The sequence below is a fragment of the Perca flavescens genome, chromosome 15 (genome assembly GCF_004354835.1).
Source record: "Perca flavescens isolate YP-PL-M2 chromosome 15, PFLA_1.0, whole genome shotgun sequence".
Taxonomy (NCBI): domain Eukaryota; kingdom Metazoa; phylum Chordata; class Actinopteri; order Perciformes; family Percidae; genus Perca; species Perca flavescens.
This window is the reverse complement of record NC_041345.1, coordinates 10,045,716-10,069,826: the sequence shown is the minus strand read 5'-3', so window position 1 is coordinate 10,069,826 and position 24,111 is coordinate 10,045,716. Positions and strand designations below refer to the sequence as shown.

The following is a 24,111-nucleotide window of genomic DNA, read 5'->3' as shown; positions in this document are numbered from 1 at the left end:
GTGAATTATTTTTGACTCCATTGTCTGTTGACATTCAACCTGTGAGCAGGAGATGATCCCATTTGCTGTGGTGGGCAGCGACCAGGAGTACCAGGTCAATGGCAGGAGGCTGCTGGGGAGAAAGACCAAGTGGGGAACCATTGAAGGTACGACACTTTCAGGACAGAATCTGTTAGTATGCACATAGTCTAACCCGGAAGTGTTTTTTTGTTTAGAAGAAAAGACAAAAGGGAGATTGGTAAAGACCTCACTTAGTCAGTCAGTTAAAAGAATGCTCCATTCAGTCTTCAGACTGGTGTGGTGTGCCATGCAGCGGGTTTAGGCCTCCAGCAGACGCAGTCTGTCTGAAGAGGCCGGATTTGTTTGCTCGGTTCCCCCACTCCACGCATTCCTTTTTGTACCACAAAGGATATACTGTGAATGCTCACATAGTAAATTAATGTTTTTTGAAAAAAATAGCTGAACCTATTAGATTAATTAATAGAGCTTTTTTGTTTAGCTTGTTTTAAGAATTAAACGTAGTCCACTTTATCAGTTGGCCCATAGTATACCAGTCAGTGTTGTTTTGTCAACATCCATTCTTACCGCAGGATTCATCTTTCAATATTTAATTATGTTATCCACTCCAGACAGAAGGCACCATACCTCTATCAAGTGTCTTATTACGTTAAATTTCCTGCCGAGTGTGCTCTGACACACACACGCACACGCAGATTATTTTGAGTGTTTAGTCGTATTTCTTCAGAAGTACTCTTAGGCCGGTTATACACTGCACGCGTCGCGCGAGCGTGTCAGCCACGTGGCGTGTCCGTTTATATTTTGGCTCCCATGTTAACAGGTTAGAGCTTACACATTGCCGGCGTAAGACGCGTGTCTCGAGCCGCGCCTGAGACCTGTGCCTGCTAGAAATAGAACCAACGCCTATTTTCCCGCGAGACGTGAGCATGTTGGAAGCGTTTCCAGGCAAAATAGAATAGGAAAATGTGTTTATATGTCATTTAGACACGAATGCACATTAATAAATGACATCTTGATCAATGTAGATATAAATGTAATCAAAATGTCAGAGAAAATCTTTTCAAATGTTGCACTGGTCATACAGAACGAAATATTCTGTAACATTTTTTGCAGTCAATACTGCCGATGTTGTTGCTTTAATCAAATCAGTAGGCTATATATATATATATATATATATATACAGTGGGGGAAATAAGTATTTGACCCCTTGCTGATTTTGCAGGTTTGCCCACTTACAAAGAATGCAAAAATCTACAATTTTAATCATATGTACATTCTAACAGTGAAAGACAGAATCCCAAAGAAAATTCCAGAAAATCACATCATATGAATTTATTAAAATTGATAACCATCTGATGAGGAAAAACAAGTATTTGACCCCCTGGACAAACAGCAAGTATTCTGGCTCCTACAAGCCAGTTAGTCTTTCTTTAAGACACAGCCCCAATCCGAACCAATTATCTACATCAAATACACCTGCCTCACCTCGTTACCTGTATAAAAGACACCTGTCAACACCCAAACAACCAGCATCCAACATCACCACCATGGGCAAGACCAAAGAGCTTTCTACGGACATCAGGGACAAGATTGTTGATCTGCACAAGGCTGGGATGGGCTACAAGAGAATCGGAAAGCAACTTGAGAGAAAAGATCAACTGTCGGTGCAGTTATCAGGAAATGGAAGAAGCACCACACCACCGCCAACTCCCTCGGTCTGGGCCTCCACACAAGATCTTGCCTCGTGGGGTGTCCCTGATCATGCGAACGGTGAGGAATCATCCCAAAACCACAAGGGGGAACTGATGAATCAACTGAAGGCAGCTGGGACCACAGTTACAAAAGAAACGGTTGGTAACACACTACGCCGTCATGGATTGAAATCCTGCAGCACACGCAAGGTCCCCCTGCTCAAGAAGAAACATGTACAGGCCCGCATGAAGTTCGCCATTCACCACCTGGACGACTCAGAAGAGGCCTGGAAGAAGGTGATGTGGTCAGATGAGACCAAAATAGAACTTTTGGCCTCAACTCAACTCGTCGTGTTTGGAGGGCAAAGAACACAGAGTACAACCCAAAGAACACCATCCCCACCGTCAAGCATGGTGGTGGCAACATCATGCTTTGGGGGTGCTTTTCAGCCAAGGGGACGGGACAACTCCATCGTATTGAGGGGAGGATGGACGGGCCATGTATCGTGGAATTCTGGACCGACATCTCCTTCCCTCAGTGAGAGAGCTGAAGATGGGTCGAGGATGGGTGTTTCAGCACGACAACGACCCTAAGCACACCGCCAAAGCAACAAAAGAGTGGCTGAAGAAGAAGCACATCAAGGTTCTGGAGTGGCCTAGCCAGTCTCCAGACCTGAACCGATTGAAAATCTTTGGAGGGAGCTTAAAATTCGAGTTGCCAGGCGACCACCTCGGAACCTGAATGATTTGGAGGCTGTCTGCAGGGAGGGTGGGCCAACATCCCTGCCGAAATGTGCACAAACCTTGTCACCAACTATAAAAACCGTTTGACATCTGTGCTGGCCAATAATGGCTTTTCTACAAAATATTAACATGCTGTTTGTCCAGGGGGTCAAATACTTGTTTTTCCTCATCAGATGGTTATCAATTTTAATAAATTCATATGATGTGATTTTCTGGAATTTTCTTTGGGATTCTGTCTTTCACTGTTAGAATGTACATATGATTACAATTGTAGATTTTTGCATTCTTTGTAAGTGGGCAAACCTGCAAAATCAGCAAGGGGTCAAATACTTATTTCCCCCACTATATATATATATATATATATATATATATATATATATATATATATATATATATATAGCCTACTGATATATAAAGGGTAGTAGGATAGGCTACGATAACAACGTGAGTGACGGTCCAACATCAGATAGGCTGTATAGGCTCTTTACAGCTACACAGACAGCCCACTTACCCATTTTTCAGAGTTTGAATCTGTCGGCACTATGTCCCAAGATCAGCCCTCCCTGTACCTAGCAGTAGGAGCAGTGTCGCATCAGACAACCTTCTGGTGTGTAGGACACAGAAAAATCCACGCAGCTGAGACGCAACAGAAACGCCACGCTCGCGAGACGCGTGTAGTGTGTAACTGGCCTTAAGTAGACGAAGTGAGCAACAGAGATCTTTACTGGGCCAGGGCTTGTGGGTGTTGAGACAACACACAGTATCTCTACAGGGACATCACACTGAGATCATTGACTCCACCTAGGGGATTGTTTAGAAAACATATTTGCAACAAAGCTTAGCTCACAGCTTTACTTTGTGTGTTTTAACTCACTTTTAATTATATCCTTCTCTCCCTACTGTAGTTGAGAACATAGCCCACTGTGAGTTTGCTTATTTACGGGATCTCCTCATCAGGTGAGGGATTTTTGTCTCCGTATTATAATGTCTTGGTCTTAAATTCTGTCTGTTTTCATGCAGCCTTGTGTCACTGTGTCATAGTGTGTATTGTGACTTATAAAAATGTCCCGATTTGAATAATAATTAGCATTTTAAATTGATATTCCCAAAAGTTCAATTGCCTAGTTAAAAATTCTCCACAATTGCATGTATTCCTTCGTTCTCATAAATGAATCCAGAATCCAAATGAATATGTAAATATTTGTAATTACTAAATTTAACTGGACACAAGACGTCTCCTACTTCATTTAAAAGTTTGTGTGCTGGAGGTTTCAACTTTCCACATTTTTACGTTGCTCATTGGACCACGATTGGCTTCCAAAGAAGTTGTGTTCATCTTTAAAACTTAATTTTAAATGTGTGAGAACAGCAGAATTGTGACATCACAGGGGAATGTTTCCCTTTCAGCTGATAAATGTGAAAACATTCTTTTTTTTTTTTTTTTTTTAAACTGCACAAACACCATTCTGCACAGGGAAGGTCGAACATCTAAGTGAAGTAACAACTAGCTAATTACATGTTTTGAGTAGAGGGTGGTTTAGATATTGCTGTAAGCTGTAAAGGTTTGTCCATGTCTTCTACTGGTTTCTAATGGTGTGTGTGTGTGTGTGTGTGTGTGTGTGTGTGTGTGTGTGTGTGTGTGTGTGTGTGTGTGTGTGTGTGTGTGTGTGTGTGTGTGTGTGTGTGTGTGTGTGTGTGTGTGTGTGTGTGTGTGTGTGTGTGTGTTTCTTTTAGGACCCATATGCAGAACATTAAGGACATCACCAGCAGCATTCATTATGAAATGTATCGTGTTAGGCGCCTCAATGAGAATAACACAGTGGTGGCTCATGCCAACGGTATCCCAGAACACCATCTTTCCGCCCACGAGATGTAGATGCCACCTGCCCCACTGCAGTTGACGTCTACTAGGTGTAATTCATTTGCTATGACACTCCCACCACTCCAGCCCTCCACTCCATCCATCTCACAGGTGGGATAGAAACTCAACAGCCAGAGGGACTTTATTTTCAATGACTTTCGGCGGCTCAATGAACTGTTCATGTCAGTTTATTGCCTCATTAACAACCACTATCGCTGACAAAGAGAGTGAAGAGAAGTGTGATCATCTTAACGTGCTGCAGCTTGATTTAACCTGCTTCCAGGTCTTACAGTTAACCTTTGTGGTTTTTTCTTTGCGGTGGCAGACATTAAGGCCTCTATCAAACAGAATGGACTGACGCTTATCTTTCAGTGTCAGAATTGCCTGACATGTTAATCTTGTTCACTTTTACTTTTTTCAAGTTTGATGTTTTTTGCCAGATGCTTTTAACCGAAGCACGGTTTTCTGTCTTTATGCACACAGCTGTATCAACGTATGTGGGAAGTGATGATATTCATTATTGCACTTGATCACTACATGATCTGTCATTGAGAAGCATGTTGGAAGGGAGCCAGGCAGCACTTTGCCAACATGTGACACACACGTGATGCAGCATCATTCAGCTCTCGCCCTTTAGTTAAACAAAAAAAAGCTTATGTTTGTATCTTTTTTTTGTTGTCAGTGTTTTGATTTAACGGTTTGTTAAATGTTTAGGGATGTCAGGTCCTCAACTTCTTTTTAAATTCCCAGTAATAAATGTCATTGCTTATTAATAGAAATATCTTAAGAGTGATTTAAGATGAAGTATTTATGCACGATATAAAATGTCATCAGTTGTGGTCCACTTAGATTATTAACACACAAATGCAGACACATACACACTCTCACTCACATACTTTTCCTGCTTTTGGGCCCATCGTAGTGCCTTATTTATTGGAGAATGTTTGCTAGCATTTTGGCTGAAACTGGAAAGAAAGCAGGTTTGTTGGTGCCAAGTTGACTACATTTTGACATTTTTCTATCTTTTCTCCTTGTTTATCCAGTCTTCCATTAACCAGTCCACTTCTATTTTTCATAATATACAAAGGATCTTACCCGTTTGAACCATATATAATTCCCTAAACTGTCACTATCATACTCTGTCCTGTATATTCTTCTGTGTTCTGATACATTTTTTTACTTGTATTATGGATAATTACAAATGTTCCTTTATCTTATTTTAAAGAAATAAAGATTCAAGTTGTAAATATAAACATTTCTTTATTTTATTTTTGTTGCAATACTGAGAATTTTCCTTTTTAAAAACTACTGTATACACTTTTTTTTTTTTTTCCCATCAATACATTTTACAGACCTGCAGAGGAGCTAAAGATGAACAACCTGACTGTGTGAATTCATCAGCTTACATTCTCTTGCCTGCAGAAGGCAGGATCCCCGTAGCATTTAATCGCAGCTTTTATGCACATTCTGGAGCATTTTAATTGCCATGTCATTAAACCTTTACTTGATTAGTATCTGAAATCGAAATCTTGTCACATTGTCACATATCATTTAAAGAACTTAATGCTCGATGGAATTAACCCTACCCTAAGGGTGACTTAATAGATACATGAAAGTGTTGGTGTTTTTGTTAGTTCCTAGAACAACATTTTGGATATAGGCCTACAGATTTCTTTTGACAAAATAGTAATGAGATGCAAAATAAAGTGGTGGTTTCATTTAATTATTTTATCAATTCTCAATTTCCCCACAAAGAGCACTTTAAAATGGCGACTCATTGCATCGCCCCTAAAAATGGTGTCTGCCGTGCCCCATCTTCTGCAGTATTAAGATGGCAGCCTGCAACGCACACAGCCCCCAACCCTCCAGCAAACCCATACCGTCAACTCAAAAGTTGAGACCCCCACATTCTCGTACTCTTTCCCCCCCAACACTCTCTTTCTCCATCTCCCCCAGGAACAACCGGGAGAGAAGCAGCTGCATCTCTGCTCGCGCTGGCCGTGGATCGTCCCCTCCCTACATGCCACCCAGCAGTCGTCCTGTTGGCAGCCACCCAGCGCTTCACCGCCTGCCTTAATGACATTCATTAATGAGCTGCATTCTTCTTGGATACTAATGAAGTCTGGCGACTCAGACAGAACGAGAAGCTGTGTTGTTAGCACAGAGTTTGTTTACTGTGTGTTTGTGTACAAGCACATGTAGAGTTGTAGTATTTCAGGTTTTAATGTTATGCAGATTGTGGTGATATTTCTGCTTGAATGCACATTTGAGTTTTACACACGCTCTAGATTTCTCCATGCAAGCTTTTTTTAATGCTTGGTGACACCTTAACAGCTTTTCCACTCTGCTGCCAAATTGCACTGCAGTCGTCCAACGTCACACAATATTGCTAGTTAGACAGACCGACCACCCTACAAGGCATTATTGGATGGGTATTCGTGGATAAGGGCATGCTTATTGGGCAAACTTGGCACAGTGTGATGGATGGGACCTATCGGAGCAGAGCGAGCCCTCTGGATAGAAAGCATTTTGACAAATACTCAACCTAATGTGTGACCGCATGAATACGTATGCAAGAGGTGGTTACAGTAGTGTCCGTATATTTGGGGGAGGGGAGTGCTTGGAAGTGAATTGCCGTATCTAATGCTTTTGTATGTAGACACGGATGCATAGGTTCCATGTGAGATGCATGCTCACTTGCAGCATCCCTCTATGAAGCTGCCTCTGTGTTAAGGCCCTGACGCACCAACCCGACGGCTGACTGTCGGCAGAAAATGCAGTCGGACTGATCAGTCGGCTCCCCGAGGTCCACAAAGTGGCTCGGAAAACACACCGAAGTGACGCCGACTTGAGCGTAGCGTCTGCGCGAGACGTAATACGTCGCCATAACAGCAGGTGGCGTTGCAATCTGTATTGTCACCCAAAAAATTAAAACCAGAAATGACGAACGTGTCACGTGGGTCTGGCTTCTCCAGCTGAACATAATGGCGGTTTGTTCGAAATACAATCTCGTATTTTACGAAAATAGTTCACTGAAACGTGTTTCTGAAAACATTTTAAGCGAGAAATAGGCCGTGCAGTTGCGGAATCTGTCTTCATTTCAGCTCGACAAAGGTCAGTTTAGAAGATTTTCGTCAGATTTTGAGACGCGTCCGTCACTCATCCCGCTCGTCGTTTCCGGGTTAGCGCTCCACCAATCAGATTGGTCATTGAGTCCGACTGCCCGCCCTCTGACCCAGCAAGTCAAGTCGGCGGCCCCTCCGACGGACGACGGCACAGAACACACCGAACAGACTCGAGTCACTGACCTCGCCAGACTGTCCCGACGGCCGATGATCGGGTTGGTGTGTCGGGGCCTTTAGTTGACAAATGCGTTGCACCTCATTGCTATATCTTATCTCACCCGCTCAGCTCATCTGCATAGAGTCAACATGCCACTAATTAACACCTGTTTGTAAGATGTGTATAACTATTTAGCATGCATTGCGTTATTTATTTTTTTACCCCCCTTTGATTCTTTAATTAGCTAACTTGATTGCAAAATCGGTGTGTGTGGTCATGTTGTGCATACATTTGTTTTTTTGTGTGTAACTACGTATGTGCATGTCTACCTCGCTTACTCCCCCATCTCATGGCATGAGTTGTTGTTTGCCCCCATTTGTCTCCTCCTTCCCCCATCTGCTGTTTCTCTTCTCCTTTGTTGGCAGACACCTCACCTTCTCCTCCATCCGTCCCTTCCTTCCTCCCTCCCTACTTATTTCTCTCTCCAATTTCTTTCTCTTGGCTCTGTGCCAGGCACACAGACATGTAGGGGGGAGGGGCTGCCAACCATATGCAAATGATCCGACTTTATGCAAATCGACTCGGCTGTTAATTAAAAGTCAGATGCAAATTCAATTAGCTGACTGAACAGAGAGGGAGGTAGTGGGTTTGCCTGGATCAAAGTGCCGTGTGTTTGGAAGAAAGAAAAATCCCAAAACGTGTGGGTAAGGATTGTAAAAACGAAGAAATCACGGCTGGGGGGTGTTTTCAGGGAGAGAGGTTTTAATAAAAGGGTAGATACGAGGTTCAAAGGGTCACTTTATTGTAGGAATAAACTCGTCAAGCTGTATACGTGCTGCCAGTCACTGGTCATAATATAAGAATGCAGTTCTAGAGTGTTCTGCCCTATATACAACACTGGCATGCTGGTCGATATACACTTTGAACACGCACAGAGAGAGCAAGATCCAGACAGAGGAAGAGAGGTGAGACAGAGAGAGAAGAGCGTCATTGGTAGCTCCTGCCTCTGGCTAATTACTGTGAGTAATTAAACTAGTCGCAAATGTATGTCAACGATTATGCAGCTGTAATGGAGATGAATGCGAGCGTACGTGTGTATGTGTGTGTGTGTATATGCATACTTGTAACTGTGCATGCTCATGTGTAGAATCATGTTTTTGTCGGTGTGGAAAAAACATGATCCGTGGGCTTTGTGAATTTTGGTCTTTGTCTCTTCTGCTGCCCTCGGCTTGGCATGTGGTGGTGGACACTTTAATCCAAAGCAGTTTTTGTGAAAAAGGGTTTTAGTCATTTAAGCACACTGTAGGTGACCCAACCAAAGTGATGGGCTTACTGCAGAAGTGAGTTTGGTGTCGTGATGGCACCCCAAACATGAATGAATGAAATCTTTATTTTGAACGATAAAAAGGGTCCTCGACTGTTGTAGAAAGAAGTGGCTGATCTTTAATGCAGTATCTACATTGCCCATTATCAGCAACCATTCATCCAATGTTCCAAAGGCACATTCTGTTTACTAATCTGATATAATTTTAAAAGGCTAACTGAGAAAACATTGGAGAACCCTTTTGCAATTATGTAAGCACATAATGTAATCTGAAAACTGTTAAAAAATAATGGAACTGATCTCAGCTGGTACTCTGTCTATAATGGAGTGGAATGGAAATTTCTAAGTGACCCCAAACTTTTGACCGGTTGTGTTTGTGTGTGTATATATATATTTGAAAAATGTGTTTGTTTTTATATATATATATATATATATATATATATATATATATATATATATAAAAAAAACAAAAAAAAAATTTGTATAACAAAAAAACAATGAATCGACAACGTAACCCTCGACCCGTTCGAAAAGGAATAGGTAGAAGCCCTAGGCTTATCAGGTCCTACCCCCAGTCTTTACCACATCTAAATCACATTCAAACAAGATCAATCAAACTGACCATTTTAAATAATACAAAAATACTACTCCAATGTATGTCCTACTTTATCTAAATATTAAGATAAGGAAGTGTTTTTTCACTACGCGGTATGTGTATTTTTTTTTGTCTAGATTTTAAACTGATACTCAACTCAAAATCTACTTTTGAGTATTAAAACAGACACCCTGTAGACTTGAAAGGTGTAAAAGGTTCATACTGTAGTTTGCTAAATAATGGAGGTGTGTGTGTGCGTGTGTGTGTGTCATCTGCATGCAGGACTTACAGCACACCAAAAGATCCAATCAGTGTCTTGGTGCCTGGGGAAAATCCTAAATGTGCTCCTCTAGCAAGGACATGGTTGCCAGATTGATGTTTGACTTTCCTGCTCAAGTCTTCTGACAGCCTGCAAATTTCATCATAGATGGGGCGGATAAAGCAAGCCGGCTTGCTGGAAAAGAGGCTTTTAAAGCCAGTTTGATGTATGCAGCCAGAGTGAGACTGCAGGTGAATAGAAATGGAGGTTAAGAATAGTAATGATTCAAGCCAAAGCAGCAAACAGAAAGGCTGTTGATAAATGGAGTGAGATGAAGGAGTGTGTTTTCCATGTGCATGTAGCAAATAATGGAGCTGTTAAAGAACACAGACGGGAAGGGAGGTAGAAAGTAGGGTGGACGAGATTCATGTCATAAGGAATTCATTTTCCCCATAGTTGCGCATCACTTTCAGAGGTGATACAGAGGAGGGAGGTGCGGATGCTTGGATGGACACATACATATACGCTAGCCACACACTTACAGAGACACAAATACTTCATCTACTCTGAAAAACTTCCACTCGGGTGCTTAAATTTGGAAAAAGTAGATCAGAAAGAAAAACAAGAATACAGGAAAGTGTGACAGGAAGCTTGATGCAAACTAGACTGAAAACTGAGCAGCAGGAAATAAAGAGAAGCAGATGCAAGTAGACACACAGGATGAAACTTTGAGCAGAGAAGCACCCTGGTTTAATTTCCAGCTATATTGACCTCAAAGCAGCACGGTAATCTAGGTGCTGCCCTGGAGTTTTAACATCAAGTCTTGATTGACTGTCTGTCCTACCGATTTGTCACCCAGGTTATGGAACCGCCATCAGGCGTCTACAGAGACACTGAGGACAAACGCATCATCAGCACAGCACAGGTACAGTAGGTGTTTTCTCTCATTTCCCCATCGGTTGTCAGTCATCACAGCCAAGTTCACTGGCTTGATGAACCCCTCACAAAGCCTTGTCTCGACACCTGCCTAATTAAAACAAATCTCACTGCAGCAAGTTGCTTGAGATACCGAAGGAGATATTCATAAGCCCAAACCTCCTTGGTCCTTATTATGTCAAATATGCAATAAGATTAACTGAAAAAGTAAACTTCCTTTATTGCCAGATGCACATCTGTCCTCAGGGCATTTGCTCTCTCTCCATCAACTTGTCTCTTATCTTTGTATGAAAGGTTTAGTGAGGGTTTAATATTGTGTGAATGCTGACCACACACACACACACTGGCTGCAACCGTCAGTCAGATATGAACCAATAAAGCCGGCCTCTCTAAGCCTCCAGTGAGAGGTAGAGGGAGAACGTGCTCTTTATTAGAGGAGAAATGTTGGCACCAAGTCCCTCCATAAATTCATTCTGCGCTGCTCTACTGATCCTCTGCCTTCACTTTGTCTCCGCAGCACCTCAGTCTAAACTGACTATTGTTAGGCCTGGTATATAACATGGAATTTTTTTTTTTTTTTTTTTTTTAACTTTCCATATGCAGCTGTGAGAGTTTCCAGCGACTATACAGTTACCAAAAACATTTTTGTGTCTGCTTATATTCCTCTGTGAGAGGTGGATGGAGAGCTTGCTATTGATCGATGACTGTCATATCGGGAGTGATATATTTAGATGTCCAATGTTCTGCAGACAATACGAGGAATGGGAGTATGTGTCAGAAACACCATGAGCACTTCAATTTGTTTAAAAATCAGCAGAGTATTATTATTATTATTATTATTATTATTATTATTATTAAGATTTTGTAGCCTCACCATACCAGTGACTCCCCTGAATTACAATCGACAATTCTCGACCCCCCCTAATTATTGTTGATATGCCTGTGAAGTTTTCCGTTTTTTTAATGTCAACCGTGGCAGATTTACCTCTCAAAATTCGGAGTAACATTGGATCTTGTCTGGATTTCCAACCGAGGTAAAAAAAAAGCAGTCTTCTCATTCCTTGCCAACAACCATTCATTTTGACAGCTGAAATGACAATGCCATATGATCTTATCAGCTGCAGCAACATTAGCTCCATGACTTGGTTGAAGACTCGGTCTGGCTGACTTTTTTTAATGTTTCAAGCTGACTCATTTTGAATCGAGAACCTTGTTAAATGTGTTTTAAATATGCATTTGTGGATACATCATGATATAAAGCTAAAAAACACTGAGTCTGAAGCAAAAAGCCAGCTGATGCTCCATAAAGAAGAGATGAATAAATTACATTGTCCTTTTATTGTAGTATAGATCTAGTGTTATACGACTGATAAGGAAACATGTACGATTAGACCGTTATTTAATTCTAACATGACCCTGTTTAGCTGCTGAGCTTACTGTTCGGTCTTGGACAAGCAAGACAGACGTTACATCTGTGTGAAGGAGGAGGATAAAAAATTCAGATCCTGGATTTGAATCTGTGCTCATATGTGATGGAATAAAATATTTTGCATAGTGTATAAATTAACTTAGGATGTGTGTTTATCACTGGTCTGTAATGATTTAGGGGTTAATTTGCCAGACTTTCTGACATCAGACTTTCAGGTATCTCTAATGCTCTCACATACACACACACACACACACATCCCTGCGCACCACACCTGCATGGAGGTTTGGAGATTATGCACCATGGAGATGACAAGTCTGTCTGTAAAAGATGATTTTAGCACTCTCTCCTCCTCTCTTCTGTTTTTCACATTTCAAATTTTATTTCTGACTCTTTGTCCTGCCATTGTCTGTGTGTTGTTTTGTTGTTTGTGCCCTCCAGGATGTTCAAGTGTCCGTCTCTATAAAACATCCTTTATTGGGCCTTGATTGTCTTCTCTGTGGTATTACCAAAAAGTCTGTTATATTTTGTTTTTGTGTGTGTGTGTGTGCGTGTGCGTGGGGCACTTTGGCAGCCTATCCATTAACCTGGTGCTAATCTACACAGTGCAGAAACAAGTGGATTAAAGTCTGCCGACCTCAGCAGCCAATAGCTTTTGACGGATTGTATCCTTCACTCAAACATAAACCGGTGCAAAGGCACATACACACATTCACACCAACACGCAAGTAGTCTAGTGTTTTGCTTTAACAATATTATAGAGTATACCCCCCCACATGAAATTAGATTTATCTATTATGACTTGAAGCTGTATGAGTGTGTGTGTGTGTGGGAGGGGGGGGTTGTGTATGTGGGTTGTGCATATTTACACCTATTAGTTTTCTTACCCGTTTCCTGTCATCCAGACATCTCATCTCAACAGTGTCAGTTTTCTCCTGAAAGCATCCAACTTTTCCATCACTTGTATCACCGTTGAAACACAACATTGTTTTTCCCTTTTTTGTCCTCAACGCAGCTTTTACAGCCATGCTAATGACATAAAAGGCAGAAGGGGAGGAACTGTCCCTGTAATCCCAAATAAGACTGCTTTATTAAGGAAGTATGTGGTTTTATAATGTTGACTATTTACAGCACTCCAGCTCAGGTTCCATTCATTACAGAGGACCCCAGGAAGGTTTCATTCATTATGTAGGACACCAGGGATACTGCGATACAAAGAATAAAAGCAAGAGAGCTTAGTGTCCTTTATTCAGTGGATGGAAATCTACCTCCTACTCCCCGCGGCTAAGAGCCTGCTGCTTAGTTAGCGAGACATTTTTATGAGCACACGACACCCACATACAGTATTTTCTCCTACTTTTAATTACATTGCTATATTGATATATATATATATATATATATATATATATAGTTTTTAGTGTTCAAAGGGCGTGACAAAGGTCACAGAAACAATTTATATGTTACAAAGTACAAAGAAAGCTGCATGTGTGAGTTCAGTTGACTGCCATGTATTGCTAATAACAGATATAGCATCTCAATTTGTCAAAGATTCTTGTGCATTCCATGAAGCTCCAATACCTGGCTCGAGTCGGGAGCTGAATAGCATTGCATTCATAAGCTATGCTGTCAATGAAATCGCATCCGGACTGCACACAATAAGGACATGTTGTGTTGTGAATTTAAATAAAAGGTTCCTGTTCTGCAGTCACCTCTTAAAGGAAAAGTTTTAGGAAAATCCACGTATTCCTTTGTCGTGGGTTAGATGAGAAGATGGATACTTCTCTCATGTATGTACAGTAAAAATGCAGATGAAGCCAGTTGCCGGTTAGCTTAGTTTAGCTTAGCATAAAAACTAGAAACGGGGCAAAATAGCTAGCATGCTACCAGCAGAAACTCCAGGAAGAGTCTCAGCAAGAAAGCAAATGGCAAATATAGAATAGTGAGTTTCCTTGAACACTTCCAACAAATGAATTCTAAAACAGTCCCTGCTCTCAGCTGTGTCTTCACACCATGTTAACGTAAGTTTCACATTTATTTTCATACCATACATAGTTTCACAACCTGAAACTAGTGGCTGCATTAAAAATCTATTTCAAATGTTATATGTTTTGCAAAAAATCTGCACCTCCTAATGTTAAGTATAAATGATCTGAATGTATTTAAAGTAGGGCTGTCAAAATTAACACGTTAATTTTTGCGTTAATCTTTTAATATTTAACTCGTTAAAAAAAATTAACGAAATTAACGCAGCTGTGTTTGTTTACTTCATGTGGTGGCTGAGAAACGTAATACGTCTCCATAACAACAGGCGGCGCTACTCTGTATTGTTGCCCAAGTAATGAAAACCGGCAGCTGATTGGACGAACGCGTCACATGGGTTTGTTTTCTCCGGATATTGAGAGCCAGACTGTCATGGCGGCCGTTCAGAATACGATCTCATATTGTACTAAGATAGTTCACTGAAACATGTTTCTGAAAACATTTTAAGCGAGAAATAGGCCTTGCAGTTGCTGAATCTGTCTTCATTTCAGCTCAACAAAGGTCAGTTTAGAAGATTTTCGTCAGATTTTGAGACTAGTCACCTCATTCCGCTCGCCATTTCCGGGTGAGTCCCGACTGCCCTGCCGCCGACTGAACTCTCGGCTCGTTGGAGATGAACTGCTCCTCGCCTGTAAAGTAGACGAGAGCAGGCGACAGCAGCCGGGGACGTGACAAAAATCTGCTCTCAAGTCAGACAGTTTCTAGCTGTCTCCAGCAGCCTTCAGCAGGACTAAATAAGCCAAATTGTTGCTGCTGTTGTTCTGAAAGATATTAAACATTCTGAACTTAGCAGAACCTTTCCTTGTTTGGTTTTTTCTTCATATTTGCAAAGTTAAATGATTTAGCATTTATTATCCATTATAATAAGCTTCAATCTCAATTTAAAAAAGCAATTAATCGTGATTAATTACAGCAAATTGTGCAATTAATTAGTTAATTTTTTTTAATCGATTGACAGCCCTAATTTAAAGGTAAAATATGGAAAACAAACCACCTCATGGTTTTTAGATTCTGCGTCATTAATTGTAGCTCTGATGTTCAGATTACTAGACGGGCACTCGGACAGCGCAGACCTCTGCCAAGGCATGCCCTGTCTCACAATGTTAATGCAGTGTAAATGTTCACAGTCTGGGCCTCATTTTTCTGATTATTCTGACACAACATGAATGCAGCACAAATGCTCTATCTTGCAAAACAACAATAGTGAAAATAGAGTAAATTGGAAGGAATTTGTGTTACCGCCACAGGATTCGGATCCACTCCAAAACGTAACGGGTTTTCCTTGGCCCATGCAACACTGTTCCACCGAAACGTTTCATGAAAATCTGGCCACTCATTTTTCCATAATCGTGCTGACAGACAGACAAACAAACAAACAACTGAGCTGAAAAAATTACCTCCTTGGCGGAGGTAACAAATAAAAAGCAGTGTAGTTCAGCATCTGTATAACAGGGCCACATCAAAGTAGTCAGGCACTGAGAGCTTTGAAGGATGCAAATCTCTATAAAGTCGGAGAGGGGTTTCAATGCACTAATGTCTTGCTGTGGATTTATCCAGGATTTAGGAATCTTGTAAAGAATGAAAAAAGGATTTTCTGGCTGAGACTAAGAGAATCAGCACAGGGGAAAGAAAAGTTATATAGTACAAACCTGTCTTTTCTCTTCTTCTTTCTCCTCGTCTCTAGATCTCTGCTTCTTACACCACAGAGAAAAGATCTCACACACAAACGAATATATGTACAAAACAAAGGAGTACACGTAAAGTAATAAAAACTTAAATCTAATTTTATCCAGGTTGATTTATGCTTCACTTCTCTCCCATCTGAAGTGAGTGTGTGTGTGTGTGTGTGTGTGTGTGTGTGTGTTTTGTGTGTGTGTGTGTGTGTGTGTGTTAGAGAGAGAGAGAGAGAGATTTAGTCTGTGTGTGTGTGTGTCTTTCAGTTAACCTAAAACAACTAAATGAGAGCTGGTGGTTGAACAGTGTGTACATGTATTTATTAGGACAATGCACATTAATCAACATTTTTGTAAATGCGCCAGTGTTAGCCAGTCAAGTAGTTTTGCACTATAGTCCTAGTTACCTAGAATGCATGTCTTTATGGTGGGAGGAAACCAGAACAGCTGGAGGAAACCCACACAAACACAGGGAGAACAGGCAAACTCCACACAGAAAGGACCGGACCGGACCGGGGATCAAACTCTGCCCGGACCGGGCTACTTGCTGTGAGGCAACAGTGCTAACCACTGAGCCACCGTGCCGCCCTATGTGTCTAGGCTCTGCTGTGTGGGGAGCAGACTGAGGCCAGAGGGAAGTGTTTATCCTGTTGTGGAGCTTACAAAATTGAGGTTTTCTTTTCAGATTTAATAGCCATCTTGGCCATGCCGCATGGATACGCACATATAATACTAATACGCCGAATGCCAATCCTGGTTGGCACCCCTCACCAGACCAAATCATCACCCATAACCAGCATCACCTTTTCTGGCTCCAACATCCCCCTCTCATCAACAGTCACAAATCTTAGCGTAAAAATTTACTCCCAACTCACTTTTGAAACCCATATAAATCACCTATGCAAGGCCTCCTGCTACCACCTCCGTAACATTTCCAAACTCCGCCCCATTCCCTCCCTCTCAGATGCCAAAAAGCTGGTTCATGCCTTTGTCTCCTCCAGACTGGACTACTGTAACGCACTTCTCATTGGGATTCCTAGAAAGAGTCTGCAGAGGCTTCAGTACATCCAAATTATTATTATTATTATTATTATTATTATTATTATTTATTATTATTATTATTATTAAATGAATACAGGCACAGAAGACTGGAGACAGAATGACAGAAGCACAAAAAAACTTGTTTTTCTTAAGTAGCTGTGTATAATGGACAGCTGATTAATCAACCCTGTGATTACATCCTACAATCTTTTAAAACTGCGCTACAAAAATTTTAGAAAATGTGTCTGTTTTACTGTAAGTTATGTTATGTGGCACTAGATTGCGGCAGTGGCCAGGCAAACAGCCAAGTAACATAACCCATAAACATAAACTGTAAAACAAATTGTCATTTTTACACTTTGTACGAATTAAACAAACAAAAGATGGTTGTAAATAGTGAGTTTTAGACGTGCTGCTGGATGTTTCCCTTAGAAAGAGTCAGCTCTTTGCCCGTTTCCAGTCTTTGTGCTAAGCTAAGATCAGCTAACCAGCTGCTGGATGTAGCTTTATAGTTAACAGACAGATACAAGAGTGCAGTCAACTCTCTGCCAGTAAGTGAATGTCTCGAAAATGTGGAACTTTTGCTTTAACCTTACTTACCGTGCTTATCTTATTGACATCTTCCTCAACAATACTGAAGCCCACTGTAAGCTTTAGGGGGCAACTAATGTGTTCATTATATTTTGCTCCATAAAGGTGTATCACAATGCTGTTGTAGGGCAACAATGACAACTGCTAGGTGCCAACGTTTACCACAGTTTGTACCATTGCATCACTAAAGCTGTAAAATAAGTTACTGTTATAATAACACCTTGATAATTAGCGAGGCATAAAACAGGACTGGAGACACTATGGAACAACATGCACAATGTGTAGTGTACAGTATACAGGCAGCATTAAATGATCTTTGCCCTCTGCCTCCACTGAGTCATGGGTCAGCTTCTTGGAAAATACCAGGGCACTAGACAAGACGAATGTTGCGTAGATGCGAGCACACACACACACACACACACACACACACACACACACACACACACACACACACACACACACACACACACAAACACAATGTACATACAGACACACCTCTGCACCAAGGTGTAACTCAAATTCTCCGGCTTAATTAAGCCCACTCTGGAGCTGCCATCTCTTTTAGCTAATTAGTCATGAATATGAAATGCCAGGATTTTAATTAGCTTGCTGTTGTCAAAAAGGTAGAGAGGGAGAGAGAAATCGGAGACCAATTTTCTCTCCTCGCTTAGTCACACTTTATATTATAAAGGCCTAGTAGGAATATGATTTGATTTCTTTGTAACAATTAGTAAGTTGTAGGAGAGTACATGCAGTTCATTTTCACTCTTTTACTGTGTATGTAACAACTGTATATTGTAATTGTTAAATGGTTTGGTTTAACATTTAATTAGAGTAGTTGTTTTTTTAGCAACTGTTTGTTTTTATGTTTAAAGTGCCCATATTATGCTAATTTTCAGATTCATAATTGTATTTAGAGGCTGTACCAGGATAGGTTTACATGGTTTAATTTTCAAAAAACACCATATTTTTGTTGTACTGCACATTGCTGCAGCTCCTCTTTTCACCCTGTGTGTTGAGCTCTCCGTTTTAGCTACAGAGTGAGGCATCTCACTTCTGTTCCATCTTTGTTGGGAGTCGCACATGCTCAGTAGCTAGGTAAGGACTACTAGCCAGTCAGAAGCATAGTATGAGGGAATGCTACGCTAGCAGCTAGGTGAGCATTATAACGTGTGTTACAAAGTGACACACGTTAGTCACGGAAGTAAAGGCTGGACTACAACAGAGCAGTTTGGAGCAGTTTGTGAAGAGTGTTTTCTGTTGGAGATAGTAAGTCCGTTTGGGGTGGACTTTGGGCTTTTTCACTTTGTAAACCTATTACATGCACAAAAAAGATATAAAACACAATAAAGGAAAAGGGAAAAAGCCAAAAAGCCTAATATGAGCACTTTAATACATTTGATGAAAATGTTCTTTTTAGACCATATTTTATAAATATACAGTGTGTCTAAAATAAGCTTTTAAAACATGTCATATAATAATATAGATCACTGGGCACGATTTGAAAGTATTATACAATATTATACATACAATGTGATATACAACTTAATTTAAGTAAATGTGAACCTAAAATGTGCCTTTTTAAAATGGTGTCATCATTTGCACAACAAAAATGTGCAGACAAAAACATATACATGTCCGTTTCCTCTTCCTAGATGACTAGAACAATGAAACCTGCTCTTATTTGTGAATTCCTTGTCTATTTCCTCTCCTTTTCACGGTTAAACCATCAAATAATCACGCACTCTTTAATCTAGCTCTACTAAATTGAGGGGATGTTAAGAGCAAAGGCGCTGAGAGGTTCTGGAAGGTTTAACACACAGGTAGATGGGTCTGGGGGTCTGTTTGGCAGTTGGTAATTAGATTGATTAAGGCTGAGCTAGTGCTGAAGACACGGCGACAGGGAGTGGGAAATGGAGATGGATGAGCCTGCGGTGCTGCAGCTATGAGATAGGAATGGTGAATAGAGCTCATCTCGGCTAGCCGGCTGGCTGCTGAAGAGGGAAGAATAGGCCATTCGGCTGTAATCCCCTCACCATTCCCAGTCTGTGCCTGGACAGGATGTCACTGGACAGTGTGCTTGTGAGTTTGTTTTTTTAATGGTGGATGGACTCCTCTTCTGTGTTTGCTTTGTGTTTCTGCGCTCCGTCGCTGTTGTGTTTTTCTCTTGATTGCAGAGGCAAGCTGGAGTTCAGCATCTGCAAGCGGACACACACACACACACACACACACACACACACACACACACACACACTGCTGTGATTGTGCGGTGAGGAGAACAGGTGGGCTCAGTGTGTGTCTATCACTCCCCATGGAGGTAATGTTTGAACAGGGAGAGAATGAGAGAAAGAATGATAGAGAGCGTGAGATGAAGTATAACTCACCGTGATTACTTTCTGGCCAAACCACAGCTTCCTCAGGCAATATCAGGTTTCAGAGCTGCGACTGCTGGGTGTTTTCCAGACATTTTAAAGCTCACTGGGGAATTTGACATCCCACACGATGACATTTCACCCAGCTAACACAATCAACCATCAAACATGCTCGGATAAAAGTATTGAAATAAACTACATTGTGTTTAATGTGGGTTACCAGGGAAACGGCTCTATTTAGCATGCGGTCTCCGTCGTGTTGCCAAACGAAATAGCAATTAACTCACTGCCCACCCAGGCCTCAGTACATTAGGGGTTAGGCAGAGCACAGAGGATCATGGCAGGACTGATTGGAGGCTGAGTGGTACAACACACACAGCACACGCTTGATAAATAGGTTGTTGATGGAGGCAGATACGGGGGGTTCTCACACCCAATAGAAATAAGAAATGACCTTTGAAAGTAGATTATCTAAGTCATTAAATAAGCATCCTTCTATTTGCATTTGTGAATGTAGTTACATAATGTCTGCATGCTAACATATTCACAGTGACAATCTTTTGTCGAGCCTTGGCATTGAGAACATCGATGGCTAAGGCTTATGGGAAATATGGTTCGTTAAAGGCTACTAAAAAACAGAAAATATTTAATAAACAACGTCAGATCATTTTTCCAAAAACATCCTCTTTATCTAGACATGTGTAGCGAGCCACACAACATACTGTTGAGGAAGACTCTGGCTAGCTCTCTAAAATGGACCATGAATATCTGTACTAAATGGCATGGGAAGCCATCCAATAGTTGTTGAGGTATTTCAGTCCGGACCAAATTGGTAGGCCGACCAAGAGACCGACATTGTCATCTCTAGAGCCATGCAAAAAATTGAATTAAGTGTTGGGCCGTTAAGTACATAATTACAGTGGTAAAAACAGGACTGCTTTACCAGCTACCATCCATGCTTACAAAACCTTTGGTGTTTCCTACTAAAAAGTGGAGAGAAAATCGATATGACGAGAATACGGATACAGAGGATCTGTGAGGGATTCTAGATAAGTAAAGTGAGAAGAAGTAGTGTAGAAGGAATAAGCATGTGCTGTCTTGAGTGCAGATGGCGTATTTTGTTCCTGCCTCTCTAAAAGAAGAGGCGTGATATCAATCTAAATCTCTCTTAGGAATTCTTATTCAATCACCTGAGAGAGGTTATTGAATACAAAGACCTTGCCTTCTATTCATCACCAGGATGAAGTACTGCGCAGCCCAGAACAAGTATTGTGTGTGTGTGTGTGTGTGTGTGTGTGTGTGTGTGTGTGTCGGTGTGTCGGTGTGTCGGTGTGTTGGTGTGTTGGTGTGACAGTGTGTGCCTGCAAATATTGTCTAAAGGGAATAACTGTCCAAATATTCTCTCCTTCTCCCTCCCTTCTCCTCTCAATCACCCTTTATCAGACCCACACATACACTAACCTCTGTTGCAACTAAATTAAAATTCTAATGGTTATTGATCTGTGGTTTATAAATAACGCGCTTGTTCATCATCTTCAAACCCTCCCTACTTTTTCCCCACTCTGTAATAATATAAGCACTCTCCGTGACTGCACATACACAATCAGCAACCCCCTTGGCTACAAAGTGGGCATGTATATTTAATTTCTTTGCTGAAAAGCCACAACCGAGTTTCACAATTGAAAGGAAATAGTGTTATCAAACTCAGGGCTTCACTCAGAGAAAACTGTTTGTAAAGATGAAAAGACAGGAGAACCTCCTGCATTTTCTTTTTGAGTCCAGGGCTTGAAATCAAAGAAAGAATTGTGAACTATAATTGAAATGTTCCTCTCTCTTCCTACCAGTATCATCATGATTTTAATAATTATAATGCTATAGGTGATACATTATAGAAATTAACTTTGCTTTTGGAAGTGCTCAAAGGTTGGCTGGCAGCCCATTTGGTTATTGATCATCTGTTACGAAGGTTATAATGTCAGGGGTCATGTCTTGGCTGGTCTGTCTGAAGCCCTGACCTCTGACCTCTCCAGAGACTCCCAGGGGAGTCTGGGATTGATAAGGGGGGGAATGGCCTCGTATTGGCTCATGTGCACCTACTGTTTACTTTTTCTGTTTAAGGAATAATTAGAGATTGTGAAATATTAGCTTTCCTGCTGAAAATGAAATGAGAAAATTAATACCACTGTCATATTTGTCCATTTAGTATAACGCTACAGCCAGGTAGCTTAGCTTAGCATTAAGACTGGAAACAGGGGGAAATCCTTAGCCTAGCTCTATGCAACGTTAAAATCCACCTAACATTACCAGTGCCTGTACAGCTCTCTAATTAACATGTTCTATCTTGTTTTTTAATTTTCACCTTGCATTATATGTACAAACTTGACTGCTAATTCACCCCAAACAGCCACTTGTGCGAATGTTAGCTGTAAGCTAGCTAGCAACAAACGCACCCACCGACAGTGTGTTTGTGTTTTTCAACGTCTGACTGAACTCAAAATTCACCAGAAACTCTAGTTCTTTCTTTTATTCCCTTCCGGTTTCCTTCCATTTTCCTCTCCACTATGTAGGCTTATAAAGCATATTCATTAAGCTTTGGGATAAGCCAGAATTTTGCACCCAACTCTCGCCAGGCCGGTTCACACCCACTCGTGTCTATCTATTGACTCGGCAATTGTACCGCCTCTAAAATGTGCTAGAGAAAATTCGAAGAGCTGTATCAATTTTCTCATCTAATTCTCCAACAGAAAGGGAATAAGCGTACTTCACAAAATGTTGAACTAATCCTCACAAATGTGATTGTCAAGTGAATCTTATTATCTTCCTAAAAGTGATTGAGGTGTTTTTGTTTTGCCACACTTGTATTTAGCAGCAGACCAGGTGTGTAGCCATTTGTGAACAGTGCATATTTATTTCTTTGACACATTTAAACTCTTCTCTAACACACACACACACACACACACACACACACACACACACACACACACACACACACACCTTTATCCTTGCCACTGCAGGAGGGGATGTGATAAGAGAGCATCCTAGTAGGAGATGAAACAGAAATCAATGTACTTGTGTTCATTGTCAATTCATGTTCTTGTTAACTTAAAGGTCATGTCATCAAATAAAGCTCCCAGAAGCAGATAACAGTGAAATGAGTAAAGGCTGAAGAACAAAGAGTGAAGCCGTCTCCCCTCGCCCCTCTCTTTCTTTCTCCTCTGTCTCCTCCGCTCTTTATCTGTTAATGAAGCACAATCCTCTAAAGCACTGGGATTTGTCAAGTTATCACAGGCTTGGTTCGTCTGCCCGGCTCAACACTCAGCTACTCTTTAATATTACAGCTTCTGTGTCTCAGTCTGTCTGCCCATCTGTCTGTTTTTTCCTCATTTATTCGTACATTTCTCACTCAAAATACTTCTCAGTCTATCTTTGAGTTCTCATCCTGCTCTTTTACGCTTCCTCCCATCATCCTTCTTTTTGATCACCTTCCTCTCCCTCCCTTTTATTTTTCTCTCCCTCTCTTCCTGCTGCAGTTGCTATTGCTGAGGATCAACATCAGGTCAAATTTAATTTCTGTGTTTACAAGCATCAGCTAGAGTCCAGTGTTTGTCCAATGATTATCCTCAGAATGTGTTTCTTGCAAAAATATATCCCCAGAAAAAAAAGCACTGTATAGGATTCCACATTAAGATGATGCATAATATTTGCTGCTAATAGTATTAACTATGGCCTCTGAGATGTCTAATCACAGAAATGTGATTTTCATGGGCTGATTTCCATAAATATATAATTCACCGCCTTTGCAACTCACACACCTCATGAATTTGATTGAAGCTGGAACTGTGTAACTGTTTATAACAGATATTAAAAGATGCAAAATTGCATAATTGTGTTGCCTGTAACAATAGTTTTGCCCACAATGACAATATTATGAGCATCGCAATCCACCTCAGGTCTCCCCTCACCCACTGCAATACAGTATGCTAATGATGCTACGCTAACAGCCACAATAAAAGTAATGATGATTACCAAGGCGATGGGGGTAGTAACAATAACAAATCCTGGGATGTATAGTGAATTATAAACATCCTCCCTGCTGTAATTTCATAGTTAATTCATATTTGTATTCAGGTCAGGAAAATTGGCTCTCTACGCTCGATGTGTGTGTGTCTGTGTCTGTGTGTGTGTGTGTGTGTGTGTGTGTGTGTGTGTGTGTGTGTGTGTGTGTGTGTGTGTGTGTGTGTGTGTGCGTGCGTGCTTG

General features: G+C 41.1%; 1 protein-coding gene across 4 annotated transcripts in view; it reads left to right on the top strand.

Moving 5' to 3' along the window:
* The window catches only part of septin9a (septin 9a), a 70,622-nt gene extending 65,769 nt beyond the window's left edge, over positions 1-4,853 (top strand). For all 4 annotated transcript variants that reach the window (XM_028600219.1, XM_028600217.1, XM_028600218.1 and 1 more), the window contains 3 exons: positions 50-146; positions 3,359-3,410; positions 4,188-4,853. In XM_028600219.1, the coding sequence (XP_028456020.1) occupies positions 50-146; positions 3,359-3,410; positions 4,188-4,329 (291 nt within the window). In that variant the 3' untranslated portion in view covers positions 4,330-4,853. The remainder of the gene's footprint in view (positions 1-49; positions 147-3,358; positions 3,411-4,187) is intronic.
* The last annotated feature ends 19,258 nt before the right edge of the window (positions 4,854-24,111 follow it).